Here is a 15,800-nt window from a genome sequence, read left to right on the forward strand (position 1 = left end):
CCACCTCTCTCACTCTCTCTCTCTAGCTCTCCCTCTCTCTCTCTCTCTCTCTCTCTCTCTCTCTCTCTCTCTCTCTCTCTCTCTCTCTCTCTCTCTCTCTCTCTCTCTCTCTCTCTCTCTCTCTCTCTCTCTCTCTCTCTCTCAGCTAACGCAGCAGAGTTCATCAACACTGACGCAATCGTGACGATGGCTGGCGGTGAAAGCCCCCCCCCCCCCTCCTTAAAGCAGAAGGCCTACCGATACGACAGACATCCTGATTTCCCCAATCAATCATTCCAACTATCAGCTATCGATCGGTCTATCAATTTGTCTGTGTGCTGTTCCAATGAAGAGTTATATCTTAACTAAGCCGGGGAACATCTCGACCGAGAGAGAAGGAGAGGGAGAATTTCAACCCAATAAAAACCACACAGGTTTTTTTTCACCATTATCTACGCTCTATTCTTTAACCACAAGCAGACAAAGGGTTAGAGCCTTGTCCCAAGCAGAAAGAAGGAGAATACAATATAACTCCAACAAAGACTAAATTAAGTAAAGCATTAAAGACATAATGCAATGTGATAACGTTTTTCTAAAGGATTAAGGATGATATTAAATATACTTATAAATTGTAAGCATACTCTCTAGGATCAATAATCACATTGGTGAAAGTTCAACAAAGGATTTTTATCAGATACAAGATTTCCCTTATTGTTTACAAGTTTGTATTTCTGTGTTTGTTGTGTTATCACAGGAATCTGAAAGAAAAAAAAGCATCACAGCAAGGTGGGAAATAGTAACAAAATAAGATAATACCAAGATATTACAAAAATGTTCCCCTTGTAGTTAAGGAGGGTTTACAAGATCTGTATATCTAAAGACAGACAGATATTGTAAAAATAAAGACTTTTTACAATTTGATTATATATATATTTTATATATATATATATATAAAGCAGCCAGAAACCTGGACTATCTGACCCCGACTGACACTTACTAACACGGGCTTGCAGGTTCCATCCTCCATCATCCTGTGTGTGACGCAGTGACGCATTAGCGATGATGAACGCACGCACTCTAACCCCTATGCTAATGAAATAAAATCAGGGTTCTAGTTAGGTGGGAGCCAGTGGGAGCTGAGCTCCCATAGAGAGAGGTCGGGCTCCCACGAAAGAAGCAAACTCAAATATCTGTGCAGCATATTATACAGCAGCATAATATTGTAATTACAAATGAAGTTATTTTCCCTTCCATATGCATAGTAATATTGACGTTAAGTAAGGGATAATAGAAGGGATAATTATTTCCCGATAATGCCGGTCATTATCGGGAAAACAAGCCCAGACAGGGCGAACCGGACACCGACGCGAAACGCAGGTTGCTTGCTACGACCTGCGGGGCTTATTTTCGATAATGAGCAGCTACTTGCCCAACGAAAAAATAACTTCACAAGGTGTCTTTTTCAGCGCAAGTAACAGGTGTTACACCGAATTCTGCGACCCACTGAAAAGTGTGACCCCAGGGGGCGCTGTTGCATATGTTTTGCAATATGCACGAGTTTGAAGCGTAGAGGCATGACAAAAACATAAATAAAAAATAAGAACTCCCCCCATTACCTTTTTATTAAAGGGGCTGTTAGCAGAGATGGTTTGCTCAACGATCCTGGCGTGCATACCCAGTGCTAGGCCGAATATAATAAATGTAGAAATAACACACAGTGGGGCATCAGTGCTGTTGGACTGGAACTGACCACCGATTATTAAACGCGCGCTCACTTGACCTCTCCTAGGTCACATGTCTATTCAGGGCCATCCTATTGCCGCTGTACACACAACACTGCATACAGCATTTTATGTAGGCCTATAACAAAGTAAATACAACCGATTGTGACAATGGAGGGTATATACTTTTACATGTCAACAGGGGCTTAATAAATACATTTGTTTTGATCTGATTAGCATTTTACAGACCCATACAATGATAGGGCGTTTAGTACGGTCCTTCACCATTGCTTCTTTACCCTAAGCTATCAGTGTTCAATTACGCTGATTTACCTTTGAGCATTTCCTATTATAAGCTACTGTGTAAAACGCTGTTTAGAATTAATGCTAGTATCAAGAAAAGAAAGACCCACCGGTGGGGGGAGATCATATGTTTTATTTATTTTTTTGTTATAATGCAAACGTGCACGTTGCAGAAAATGTGCAACAGCGACCACACTTTTCGGTGGGTCGCAGAATTCGGTGTAACCCGACCACAACTTTAAGAGACCCCCACAGAGATGGAGTCATAACTCGAACCCTGAATATAATAATGCATCTCACTGCATCAACTAATATTTTTTTATTTAATCCAACACTCTCGAACAGCCGCGACGGTGTGATTATAACTCCTGGTTCATCACCTCGATTATACGGACTAAGTTTTTGGCTCTCTTGATTTCCCCCTGGATTTTCTCCCAAACCAGCTCCGTGTCTTTAGTTAACTGCTGAAATTGTGCTTTTTGCTCTGAGTTCGACTCCTCCGCCGTCAAAAGGTGCTTCTCGTTTGCCGACAAATGGCGCGCAGCCCTTTGAGTGGCGTTCGACGTCGCGTCCGTTATCCTGTCCGCGAGCGCTTCCTGCTGAGTGTTGTAGAGTGCCTGGAAGCGCAGAGAACAACAGGTTACGGTTTATGTTATATAGCGGCCTAAGCCTAACCATATATGGTATTACTTTACTGTGCTGCTTACTGCCATGTCATATTTTAGCAATCTGTTATTTCTACACCATGAAAGTGATAATGTTCAGCGAGCCGGGAAATCAATGTGAGATCAGCTCTGACAGAGTGATGCGGGACCCTGACCCGAAGCAGAGTAAAAGGCCCATTGATTGGTCTATCAATGTGTCAGTGTGTTTTTCCAATGAAGAGTTATATGTTCATTAAACCACAGTGGAACATCTCGACAGAGAAAGAACGAGAGGGAGAATTTCCACCATGTCACCCAATAAAACCACACAGGTCCCAGACCATTATCTACCCTCTATCTTTAACAGCATGTGGACAAACAAACAGACAAAAGCTTAGAGCAGAATCCCAAGCAGCACAAAGGAGAATACAATACAACTCCAACAAAGACCAAATTAAGTACAGAGAGTGAAAGGTCATTTTAAATCTGGCCAATTTATCTCGAGTCTGACCGTACCCAATTTGCCTTACAGCGCCATGCATGCGAGACGTTACCCACCTTCAGGGAATTGGCCTTCAACTCCAAAGCTTGGATCTCCTTCTTGAGGCTAGCCTGAGTGGTGGATAAATCAAATGTTTGACAAGTGTTGATTTGTTGTTTCACTTGTGAACATTTGTTAGATAGTAAGCTATGACCCCTTAAGAAGCATAACAGCGGCCAAAAGAAGTGGAATTGAAGACTCAAAAATACTTTTCGGTATTAATGTAATATAAATGTAATTAAATTAAAGCAGAGCTGCCTAAAAACATCTGATCCCTTCCATGCTCATTGCATGCATTTTTTAAACGACCCCTTGTCTTTCAGTGTAGTTATGCTTTCGTCATCTCCGTCCGGATACGGATAAGTGACCGCACGAGAACCTATATTTGATCATTATTGTGTATTTTTTTTTACCAGTCTATTGACATCCAGCGTATTTGCAATGCACACAAATAGCGTCAGGATGGCCAAGACAGCGTGGGGCATCCTAAAGAGACAAAGATAAGTTATTCCAAGCATGGAAAGGAATGCCATTGTAACTATTCACTCTCGGTGGTGTACCAATAAAATATATGAATTTAAGTATTAACAATAATTACATAATAATATCGATAATAGTAATAATAACAATGATAATGATAATAATAATAAACAAATTTGATTTAAATAAAAACGCAAACGCTTTTTCCTGACATATCTATGTTAAAATGGCTTCGAGGGAATAAAACAATAATGGTGATGTCTGTAACGAGTCGAAACCATCACTAGAGACACAGGGTCAGGCCGTCTTACTCTTTACCTGTTAGCTGGAGATGCTCGGATGTCCATGAAAGAGAATTCCCAATCGACCTGCTTGAACTGCAATAAAGTCTCGATGGCCAGAAGATTGGCAGGTGTGTAGAGGAGTCGAATGAATCGAATTCACAATCAACCTGCTTGAACTGCAACAAAGTCTCGATGGCCAGAAGATTGGCAGGTGTAGAGGAGCTGGTGTCGTCCTGGCCCATCCCCATTCTCACATGTCATACACAAAGCCGAATGAACCAACCTGGGCACATATTTGTGCAGCCGAATCAACACAGTTCAACCAGTTGAACTAGATGTTCTTTCTTGTCAATTGATGGCCTAACGGCCTACGGTTAGGTGTGAAAGCGGCCAACGGCCACGCCCAGATGGCCTAGTGTGAGTGCACCCTGTGCATGTCTTGCCATGTTTTCTTTTTAGATACACTTTCGCTACACTTTGCATTTGTGCACATTTTCCCATATGCTTTGATCAAAATTATTTTAGGTTATGCTTCTTCTGATGACATATTTCAAACAGCCAACAGTTATGAATTGTATCTTCTCCACATAATGGACAACACCATATACATTTTTATGAGATTGGTCTAACACTACAAACATGGCCTCTTTGCCATTTCCGCCAAAACCACAGTCCACTCTCGAGTCATAGGCGACACCACCATACCACAAAGCATCAAATTAGTTTTCCGTCACCTTTTGAAATAACATGTATAACGCGTTTGCCAATATTATAAATAGATGCATGAAAAACGGTTCAATTTGAATATGAACCTTTTAACCAACTTCTGCATAGCCAGTACACGCTCAGCACATAGCTGCACGAGCATGCATGCAAATTGGTCCTACTACCAGGGAACCATGGTGCGTCAGCCCACTCCGCATGATAGAGGAACGTATCTGCACAATGGTTAAAAAATGTAACATGCTATGAGAAAAAAATATTTTTGTTAATATACTTGCAGGTCAGAGTTGAGGTTCTGGCTGTATCTGGGTGTGTGGGGGGTGGGGAATGATAGCCTACTTCATGTGAAACGAGTACAAGTTATGAATCGTGTAGTCTGAACCACTACACGATTTCAGTCCGATTTGCCGCGAATCGTTCGTCGCCGATTTTGAAAGGTCGGCGACGACGAGACGAGGTCTTGTAATGTGACATGCTTGTGGGAAATCGCATGACGTATCCATTGTTAACATGAGGGAACCCCGCCCCAAGTTTAGTGAGGGAACCCCACGAACAGCTGGAGCTCACGCGCAGTGTTTACCAACTGACTTCACTGCAGTGCACTATGCTGAGTACACACTACTACAAAAATGAATAAGATCAATAACAAGAAGAAGAATGCTAATAAAGAAAACGAGAGAAAATGGAACAACATAATGGAGACAACTTTAGTTGAAATGTGGCAGCAACGTCCCTGTATTTTCGACGTGTCCACAAAGGAGTTTGACGATAGGGTGAAGCCAGGACACAGCCTGGCGAGGCGTGAAAAGCCGACGCCCTTAGGGCCCTTACATAGTCGACGCGAGCGACGCGCGTAAACGACGTGAGTGACGCGAGCGTCGCGCTTCCTTTCATAGGCTGTTTCCCAATGTCAAGGAAGCATGCTCAACGGCCGCCCTTTTAAGGACGCTACTTCATAGAACGCCGACAAGCACTGTTCCAATGTTGAGGACACTCGAAAGCCGCGCCATTTTTGCGTCCTTTGTTTTTGAGAATTCCGAGATTTTTCAAGGATGCATCGCTGCATCCTAGACGAGCCAAAACTACCCACAATCCTCTGCGTTCACTGGGCGGGTTCTTGAAAATGGCAGAGCAGCAGTACACGTTCAAACGAAGTGAAGTTATATTAGTTTTCAGAAATATTTTGTGCCGTATTGCTTTTTATAGATTCATCATGTTAATGCAAATAATCAAGCCTAAAGACCTGTGCCACTTTTCAAACGTTTTTGCAACTTAATGATACGTTGCTATATTTTGCATGGACGTAGCTGGTGTTAAACACCACTGTCACCAATGTCTATTTACTCGCTCAGAAGATTACATTATTTATGTCTATTTATATTTGTGTTAAATCGTTTTTTTTAGGGTCAGCCCAGCAAACGGAGGCTTTTGTGCGCCTTAGGGTGGCGCACAAACATTTGTTTACCGGTGGAAGGGATAGTGCCACTATCCAATGTTGTAAAATTAATGCACAACCGATCATTTGCAATGTTTGTAATTTTTAATGAACGTATATAATTGTATTTTATATGATATACTTATGTGTTCAAAGCACTGGTAGATTGTAGGCATATATAAATGAATGAATCAGATCAGTTAAATAATGTATCCAAATATATACACGTTTATCATCTCTTTCTTTGTCTTTTTCCCCCTGCATAATAGTAATCAACCGTACTGTAAATGTGATGCATGAATTAAGTTCTCAGACAATTTCACTTAGTTTTATAAAAATTGAATGGATTTTCCTTTTAATAAAGACAATTCGATCAACCACAACAAAGCTTTTGTGACTTCCCCAAAGAGGCTCCATGCGAAGGAGACATGACCGCATTCATAACAGACAAAAGTCAAATAAATATCGATCAGCTTGATTGCTGCTGTCACGTTAAAATTGTACCGGGGGCGAAAATTGTACCGGCCTACGTCATCGTTTGTTTACATCCTGACAACCTGCCCGGCAACAGACTACGCGATGCAGGAAACATGTTTCCAAACGACGAAATAACATAATACAGATAGCGGATCGCTATCTGTATTATGATAGATAGCGATAACAATTGTTTTTACTTTATATTTGTATTGTATTTAATTGTTTAATCGAAACAATAAAAAAATTTGCCCGCGAAACGGCCGAACGCGTCAAATGACAAATGTTTTGCCCGCGAAACGGGCGAACGCGTCAAATGACGTAGGAAGGTTCTTGAAACATAATACAGATAACGGATCGCTAGATAACACTTGTTTTTACTTTATTTACTAGCTAAATTCGATTAAACAATTCAATACAATACAAATATAAAGTAAAAACAAGTGTTATCTAGCGATCCGTTATCTGTATTATGTTTCAAGAACCTTCCTACGTCATTTGACGCGATCGCCCGTTTCGCTTTTTTTTCCAGCACCCCCTGCTGAGAATACGTTCTCGCGGCTATGGTTGCACCAGATGTTATAAACATTAAACGGTCACATAAATCATTACTATTTTTAGAAAATGTATGTTTGTTTCATATAATTGTATTGGAAGTCCTGGTTTTCACTAGGGTTGCTGCGGTGTGGACATTTTCACAACGAGTAATACACTCGTCTCAACACCGGTATTACCGAGTATAAACGGTATAAACTTTGAAACTATGTTTCCCGGTTTTTAGACCCTTCTCGTCCTTCAGTTGCCGCCAACGTTCGAAAACAGCGCCTAGGATTATTCTTGATTTCAGTTTTTCTCTTTCAGCGTTTTTATTATCAATTACTCTCTGAAAAAGAGTTTTCCTTCTCTTTGCTGGTGGTGGTGGTGGTGGTGGGGATGGTGGCGTCTTGTCTGCCATGGAAATTGTCTTCTACTGCTAGGTCCAAATGTGGATTAACTAGTTCCAGTACCGCAGGATAACAACAAACAGGAGCTTGCTCTGGGTCACGAGCTCTGGGTCACGAGTACTGCACGAAGGGGTCGCGCGCGGGGCGCGGGGGAGGGGGAGTGCAGTACGACCGTTTGATTGACGTACTTACTGTCCAATGCAACGAGGTGGCAATCCAAATGATTGGCTGGAGTTTTTCGAGCCCTGCCCGTTCCACAGATGATTGACTTGTTTAATTTTCATGTCAGTACTTCTAACTCAGTGGCTGTAAGCGGGTTATGATAAGGATTTCAAGTAATTTTGCAAAAATGGCCAAAAAAGCAAATTCCGTACCCAACCTTTAAGTGTAGGCCTATAGCCAAAGGCTTTAAGCTATAGCGCATAATGTCCACAGAAATTATATGGTAGCCAACATTATTAGAGAAAAGGGGTTTATTTATCAAATACAGAAAATAGTCCCACCATACACGCACACATTTTTCATTCACTACACACTCACGCTTTCAAATTTCATTCACTCAAAGAGGCTACTGAACTTATGTTTCAAATTGAACGTGAACACAAAACATTACGTAATTAATTCAAATAGGCTAACAGTAAAACAAATAAGGCCAGTAATAGAACGAATATCGGGTGACAAGAAGATCATTAAAATAGCTCACAATCCCGCATCAGCTGTTTGATGTCGCGCATCAAAATAGCACTTTGACCCTGTGGAAGGGTTCGCATAAATTGGCACAGATAATTAGTAAAAGAGACGTCAAGTCATTCTTATCACGTTCCCGCATCCTCTCATATGTTCTTCTGTAAATATAACCTATGGTAGTAATAATGTACAATATTTGCAGTATCGCCCCCACCGACTACGCTTGGTATTGCATGGATCGGCGCGTCGCGTATCAAAAATTTGGAGGACGCGTTTTGCTACGCTTCGACGCTTAATGGCGGCCGAAGCGTCGCGTCGCGTCGCCTTTTGGACGCGTAGCGTAGCGTTGCGTCGACAGGGCCCTTAGGATAGTGCGCCATTACGCACTAACCGGTAAGTTTGGAGCCAACAATAACATCAAACCGCCAGCATAATGCTTACTCGGGATCCATTGTTGACGCCCTGTTGCTTTGCTACGTTTTTGCTGCGGGTACTTTGTATCGCGCATGTCACGCACAGTGCAAATACTGTGAGGAGTTGCATTGAGAAGATATAAAAACTACTGGAACCTTTCTGACAAAAATGTTTAAAAAAAACAATTATGTCAGTTCTAAACCTTAAATTTTCTAAATATCTTACAAACGTGAATGATACAAAGTAGAGAGCATCCCACCCTCGAATCTTGTAGTGTGGCCAGTCTTACGACGAGACAAGGCCCGATTTCCTGGCTCTATGATCGTATACTATAGTGTGACATGTTAAATCGTGGAGGAATATCTGAGAATCGTGTAGTCTGAACCAGCCGTCATTCCCATCATGCAATACACAAATTATATATATTTGGAAAGCACAACCATTTAAAGATATTTGTAAATGTTTTAGTTAACGCTTATTTTATCTGTTTGTTCTTCAGTGTTACTCGACTTGCTCACATTAGTGTACTCTTTGTCGGGTAGTGGCGCCCCCTGGTGTTTGTTGTCGATATGAAGACTGGGAATCTCTGGATGCTTTATAGATTTACTGTTAATACAGAAAGAGGGTTCTCTCCTTCATAGTAGTGCTTTTTACTTTTAAAACGAGGAAGGTATACAAGTCACAAAAAGAGCCCCACTGAAGTGAACCCCAATACAGAGCAAAGGTTTTCCAAAACTAAAAAAGTTAGAAAAAGGCGTTTTTCCTTCAACGCTCAACAGGAAGATCAGAGCTTTGGAATCCAGGGCCAACTCGATGAAGGTGGGTCACGTCTCGCACGGTACTATACCGTCAAGATCACAAAGTGGGCACGGTCACTCAGTTGAATAATTAACCGTGACTCTACCTACACTTAAAATAGGATAAAATTATGAAAAAATTTCACATAAAACCATTTACCCTTTACTCTGCTTCACGTCAGGGTCCTACATCACCCGGTTCGTTTATTTTACCTAAAAGTCAGACTTAGACACATTTTCCCTTACATGGTGCAGAAACATGATAGAAGACAGGAACTATTCAATATAAAATATTAAGACCGGGTGCACATGTGGAAGGACACCCAGAAGGAAATCGAGAGCCACCCACTTCGAGGTGATCAACAAGGAAGGAACGTTTTAAATTAATAAACCGTTAATTAATAAGCAGCATTATATGGCATTAGCAGAGGCGTTACGAGTTGATGGGCTAATCATCGTCGATCACACACCACACACACACACACACACACACACACACACACACACAGGATGGAGACTGGAACCTGTGATCCCATGTCAGAAAGTTTAGATTTATGTCCTCTGTATTTGTAAAAACATTATTTGTTTTTGTGGTTGTGAATTCTGTTCAAATGTCATGATGTTGAGTCTAATATTGTGTGTTTCTTCTGGCCCCAAGACACGGAGTGGGCGGGTTGAAATAAACGAGGAGGACAGTTAATGGATGGGGAAAATGTTTTTATTGATTTTCCCATATTTCTTTCTCGTCCACTTTGAGGGGTAAAAAGGCCGTGGCCTCCCGTTTCTTCAAAAACAATGTTCTTAAAATGATGCAGTCGTGTTCTCTCGTTCGAGGTAAAAGAAAAAAATATATTAAAATCACAATAAAATCCTTTCACAGGATTGCCCCAGGGAATAAGAACGGAATGTTGAAGTAAACTAAATTAAATTAGTGATGGGACTGCATGCCAGCTGCACAGGGAAAACCACATATGTAGTTGAAAAAAAATTGAAATGCTCTCATTTTCAACTTTCTGCGAGCACCATTCGATATTCAAGCATGTCATAACCTAAAAATGTTTTAATAAAATATGCTTCATGTCTTCCTTAGACAACTGGCTCAGCTTCCTTCAACTGCGAAATAGTGTCCTACAGCCCATAAATAAAACATCTGGTGTACAAAACACACTTTTTCACTCCAAAAACATTTAAGCTTTGCAAGAGGTCTGTGCTCTTGTCTAAGTGTGATCTGTCGCCCCCTCTAGGACGTGAAGGGGAACTGCAGCAGTACCCCCCTCCCAGGTCCCAGGGTGATGGCCTTCAGACTGACCATGGTCTCTGCCTTCAACTCTGAGTCTGTGGAGAGCCTCACCACGGCCTCCGTCGGCAGCTCGGCCTTGCCTAGAAGGTAAAAACACACCGTATTACACATAGAGAACGGCCGGAACACAGTACCATCACACCGGCTTTAGAGACGTGTGCTCTGATGTTAATATTACAGCCCCACTCTGGTGACAGAGTCCCTACCATGGCCCTTCTCAGGAATGTAATAAAGACTTACGAGTCAAAGAACACCAAAAAAAATGTTATAAAAAAATAAAGATCAACTTTAAAAAGGAGATCATAGGTCGTCAAGAACAAGAGAAACAAACAAACAAAAAAAAAAACATAAGATGGATGACTGAATACTCCGGTTCTTACCGGTAGACCGCGGTGTGAGCGTGGCGGGTGCGGAGCCCCAGTTGACGGCCACCACGTAGCGGTCGCTCTGGTCCCACAGCCGCAGGTAGGCCAGGGCGCTGCCCGAGGAGTTGAGGGTGTGGTACTCCCCGTGCAGAAGGGAGCGCTCTTTGCCTCGCAGGTCGCTGAGGGTCTTGAACCAATTCCGGTTCTCTTCACGAGCCTGCCTGTCGGCCTGCCGATCGAAGAGGACCACAGGGTTAATGTTTCGGTCGAGGGTGTCAGAGGAAGGCTAGCGATCGATGAAGAGGGACGCCTCACTTTTCGAATATTTTTTTTGATGATTGTAAAGTTAATATAACTGTCAGACACAATCCTAATTTTCAGCAATTTTCACTTACCTCAGCAGTTTTGTTTACGGCAGCAACCTCTTCTGGTTTCTCGATGTCCCAAAGCATCATGGGAGATTCTTTACCCTGAAAGAGAGATAAAAAAAATTAACACAAGAAAGTTCACAACAGATCTGGGTCAAAGAACCAAAGGGATTCACCTAATATAAATACACAAGTAGGAAACACACCCTTTGATCAACAATCATTTTCATTCCATTCTCAACTCGGTTTCACAACAAGCGTGTCCCATCAGCGCGTGGTGATCGTAACCCCCTCAGCCAATCAGAGGCAATGCCTGCAGTAGCAAGCGTTTGACCTGCAGAGGGCGCCCTCTCCAGAGTAACGACCAGGCGGTGCTGGCTTATTTTTTTTAATTTTTTTTTTCTTTGTCACACGGACACTCACTTGAGCTTGGAGGCCGATCTCGTCGCCGTAGAGGAAGACGGGCGTGCCGGGCAGGGTGAAGAGCAGCAGCTGGTACAGCTTCACCAGCTCGGGGGTCTTGGCCTCGTTGGCCAGGTGGGTGCTCGTGGCGACTCCCAGGGTCCAGCCCACGTTCCTCTGGTCGTTCCTTTCCAAGAGCAGCTCGATGGCCTGAGCCCTCTCCAAGCCTGGACCGGGGAAAAAGACCAGACGGGGTTTTGTTAGGCTTTGTAAAGCAGTTTGTTATTTAATTGATAAAGAAAGAAAGAAAGAAAGAAAGAAAGAAAGAAAGAAAGAAAGAAAGAAAGAAAGAAAGAAAGAAAGAAAGAAAGAAAGAAAGAAAGGAAATGAGGCAAAGAGAATAAAGCAGGAAGGAGGGTGTGTGTTGGTGACATATTGGCTCCCACAAAGGCCTCACAAGCAGGTGGTCTTTCCGGCCACTTGGTCCATAATCAGTGCCATGAGCAGCACCTGTGTGCCCCCCCCTGACCTAGGAAGACCCATAACCTTGTCTTCACACACCCATGTATGCAGCCAGGAGGTGGGGGGGTGGAGTTGGGGGGGGGGGGGGGGGGGGGGAGGGGGGCGGGGGGAATTCAACGAGACAACAGACAACGTTGGGCTCTACCTCCTGTGATGTTGGTGAGCAGGTCTGAGACGAGGAGGTTGACGGAGGAGGTGTTGAGCAGCTCCGACACCTGAGACACTGACTTGCCACTCACCACACCAATCAGAGCCCTGGAGACAACACAGAAACACACACGTCAGTTGGTCCACCGAGACACCTCTTCATAGATTGATCAACCGACACTTTGGTTCGAAAAAAAAGGGGTCGCGTGTCGGGGGTTTTGGCACTGAACCGCTTACTTCTTCCTGGGAAGTTCGGTCTCGGTATCGTTGTTCAACGTCGTGTCCGGGATCGACGGCCAATCAGCCATGGCGCTGGCCGCGCCCAGGTCAGACACCTTGATGCCGTCCACGCCCAGATCCAGCCAGTACTTTGCCGCTTCCTGGTGGAGGGAAAACACGCCGACATGAGCCTGTGCACTTTGACTTACACGGCCTCCCAATAAGGAAGAACCACAAAGCCGATGTAAATCGATCTGAATAAACATGCGCCTTACCTTTAGTTTTTCCAAGACTTCGACTGATTTGCCACCGCTGAACCACGGCTTATTGCCCAGGTAGTTAGGAGTCAGGTCCAGCACCACAGAGATTCCTACGCGAGAGAGCCACAACACCAATGAGCATTTACATACACAGGAACGATATGGCTTCGTCAGGCAACCGGCATTGCATGATCATTAACACCAAACTATGCTTCTGGCCGGTCTATGAGTTACGGGGTTATGGCTGAACCACAGTGGTGTGCAATAGACGTCAATTTACTTGAACCACTAGGTGGCGGCAACTCTCTATATTGTACATCTTGTGACTCTTTTCTGAAACCACCCATCTGTGTGCATCATCTCGATCCAAAAGACACCAAAGCCCCCCCCCCCTCTCTGGGGTCCACCTACCCTTCTTGTGGGCCTTCTCCATCAAGCTCTGTAGCTCTTCCAGGGTGCCCTTGGTGGGATCGATCTTCTGCAGGTCCAGGGTGCTGAGCTGGTTGGCCTGGGCCTGGTGGAAGGGCCCCAGCAGCAGGCCCTTCACCTTCAGCTGGTTCAACATGTCCAGCTTGTCCTCCACGCCTGGGGGGGGGGGGGGGGGCAGACAGCAGAAGCTTGTTTTAATACAAAATAAATAGGTTTGGCTCGTCTTTCTAGTGTGCACGATGAAATAACAGGGAGGAAGAACACACACACACACACACACACACACACACACACACACACACACACACACACACACACACACACACACACACACACACACACACACACACACACACACACACACACACACACACACACACACACACACACACACACACACACACAGGGGGGGGGGGGGGGGGGGGGGGCTGTTGATTCAGGACAGGACCATGTGAGCAACGTGAAGGCCCCCCCCTTCCTCAGCAGAGTACAAGCAGGTCCTTTCATGTGGTGAACCGGGGGGGTCACGTGCATTCCTCTGGAATGCCGCCCAGGGGCCGGCTTGGGCCCCGAGTCTGGCTGACCCTGTTCCCAGCCACAGGCTTTACGGGTGTCTACAGCCGGTGCCCCCCCCCCCCCCCACACACACACACACACCACCCCCCTACACCCCCCTCCCCAGCCTTAACCCCATACCACCAGCGCCCGCCCCTCGAGTCGCGTTGTTCTACTTTATGTTTCAAGTTTGTGAAAAACAAGGTCATAAAAAAGGGAAATGGGGGTGATGTTTTTTTGGCCTCAAATGTCTTCGAGTCTCCCGAGTGAATGGCAAACGTGCTGACATGTGCTCGGGTGATTGCGTCACACACACACACACACACACACACACGCACGCACGCAAACACGTCAGCGGAACGAATCTTACGAGTCAGACCTTTGCTCTCAGGGGGGAGCGAGGAGGGGGATATGAAACCGAGGGTCACGTGCCCTCTAACCTTCCCCTCTTCCCTTATCATCCTCCCTCGAGTGTCTGGCGACGGTCAGACCGCTGGCTCAGCGAATTTAGCTCGTGGTCGGGAACAAGGTCTACGGAGCTAGTGCCAACACAGCACATTCTGGGCACACGGCCACTCCTGCTTAGGGCTCAGCCGGGCCGAGGCGACTCAAAGCTGATTAAATGGAGTCTCTGAACTTTTTGCTTCGGAGAAATTCAGTCCTCGAGGCAGAGCTACGCTCATTAGCACATTATACACAGCAGAGGGCCTCTGCAACTATTCCAGCATATATGCACGTGCAATGCCCAACAAATGCTTGTCTTAGGACACACACACACACACACACACGCAAACACACACCTTTGATTTGGCCTTCCTCGGTGAAGGCTGCGAGGTCGTCGATCTGGTAGAGGGGTCCGTCGTTCCACCAGTTCATCTCGGGGATGGGCTGGCAGCGCGGGGCCTGGACGATGATGACGATCGCCCCCGCCAGCATGCCCAGCCAGCCCAACCAGAAGAGACCCAGTAGCACCCAGCGCGTACGCACCCACCTACAGGGAGACGGAGACAGACGGACGGACCAAGGAGAAGGGTCAGGGCAACGATGGCTTCATTGAACATGCAAACTAAAAACCTCATCCCCCTGGTTTTAAGGACGTGGGCTTGTTATGCATTTTATGTTCGCTGATCTGCTCCCGTGTCAAATATTGTCACACATATTGAGCAAGCAAATGGCATTTTAAGTCAATAACCGCAGGACTTTACCATAACCAGTTCTACATTATGCAGAACATGCAGTCGACACATTCCCCCTTCACCACCACTGCAGGAAACCATCAGTTCTTAATTCCCAGACTTCCTTGTCTGGGACTAAAAGACGTCACCCTCCTCTTCCTCTCTACCAGGAGCGATCCCTTACCCTGCGGTGCCGGCCACCTTCATCAGCTCGTCTTTGGATAGGCCCGTGAACTTGACCTCCTCTTCGGGGACCTTGATCTTCACCGTGCCGTTCTTCTCAGCCGCCACGGCGCCGTCGGCGGTCATGGGCTGCGTCTCCGAATCCATGTCGATGAGCTCCAGGTCTTTTATGTCCAATTCGCCTTCTTTCGTCATCTCGGCAGTTGCAATTTTTTTTAGCTTCTGTTGGAAGGCGAGGATGAGAGAAATGGGAAAGCCTTAATTAGGAATCTTAAGAAAATAAACGTTTTGTTGCTCTAGTTAGAAGTGACTTTATATTTTTGCACTAGATATTGTTATTTTCTGTCTACCATATTCTTTAAATAGACTATGCACAGTGGACCCAATGAAGTGTGAATATTTATAGCCACGTTGTCATTTTAACTCAAGGCTACGGAAGAGGATTAGGG

The 15,800-nt window shown here is 44.8% G+C and overlaps 2 protein-coding genes and 1 long non-coding RNA gene across 3 annotated transcripts in view; 1 reads left to right on the top strand and 2 right to left on the bottom strand.

Annotated features, from left to right (window-relative positions):
• syt4 (synaptotagmin IV) overlaps positions 1–390 on the bottom strand; it is a 7,704-nt gene extending 7,314 nt beyond the window's left edge. The window contains 1 exon segment of the mRNA XM_060076871.1: positions 1–390. This exon segment is cut by the window's left edge and continues 341 nt beyond it. The gene's annotated coding sequence lies outside the window, so the exon portion shown is untranslated.
• A 9,736-nt stretch (positions 391–10,126) lies between these two features.
• On the bottom strand, positions 10,127–15,608 carry slc3a2a (solute carrier family 3 member 2a). The gene is made up of 10 exons (XM_060076772.1): positions 15,353–15,608; positions 14,794–14,984; positions 13,421–13,594; positions 13,025–13,119; positions 12,768–12,910; positions 12,529–12,638; positions 11,883–12,088; positions 11,487–11,561; positions 11,107–11,320; positions 10,127–10,806 (listed from the first exon to the last, which is right to left on the bottom strand). The coding sequence occupies exons 1-10, from the start codon at positions 15,544–15,546 to the stop codon at positions 10,667–10,669; spliced, it is 1,542 nt and encodes a 513-aa protein (XP_059932755.1). The 5' UTR covers positions 15,547–15,608; the 3' UTR covers positions 10,127–10,666.
• LOC132475651 (uncharacterized) lies at positions 15,107–15,494 on the top strand. The gene is made up of 2 exons (XR_009529953.1): positions 15,107–15,206; positions 15,263–15,494. It is a non-coding gene; the product is annotated as an uncharacterized LOC132475651 (long non-coding RNA).
• Positions 15,609–15,800: the final 192 nt, after the last annotated feature.

The sequence above is a fragment of the Gadus macrocephalus genome, chromosome 17 (genome assembly GCF_031168955.1).
Source record: "Gadus macrocephalus chromosome 17, ASM3116895v1".
NCBI classification, from domain to species: Eukaryota; Metazoa; Chordata; class Actinopteri; order Gadiformes; family Gadidae; genus Gadus; species Gadus macrocephalus.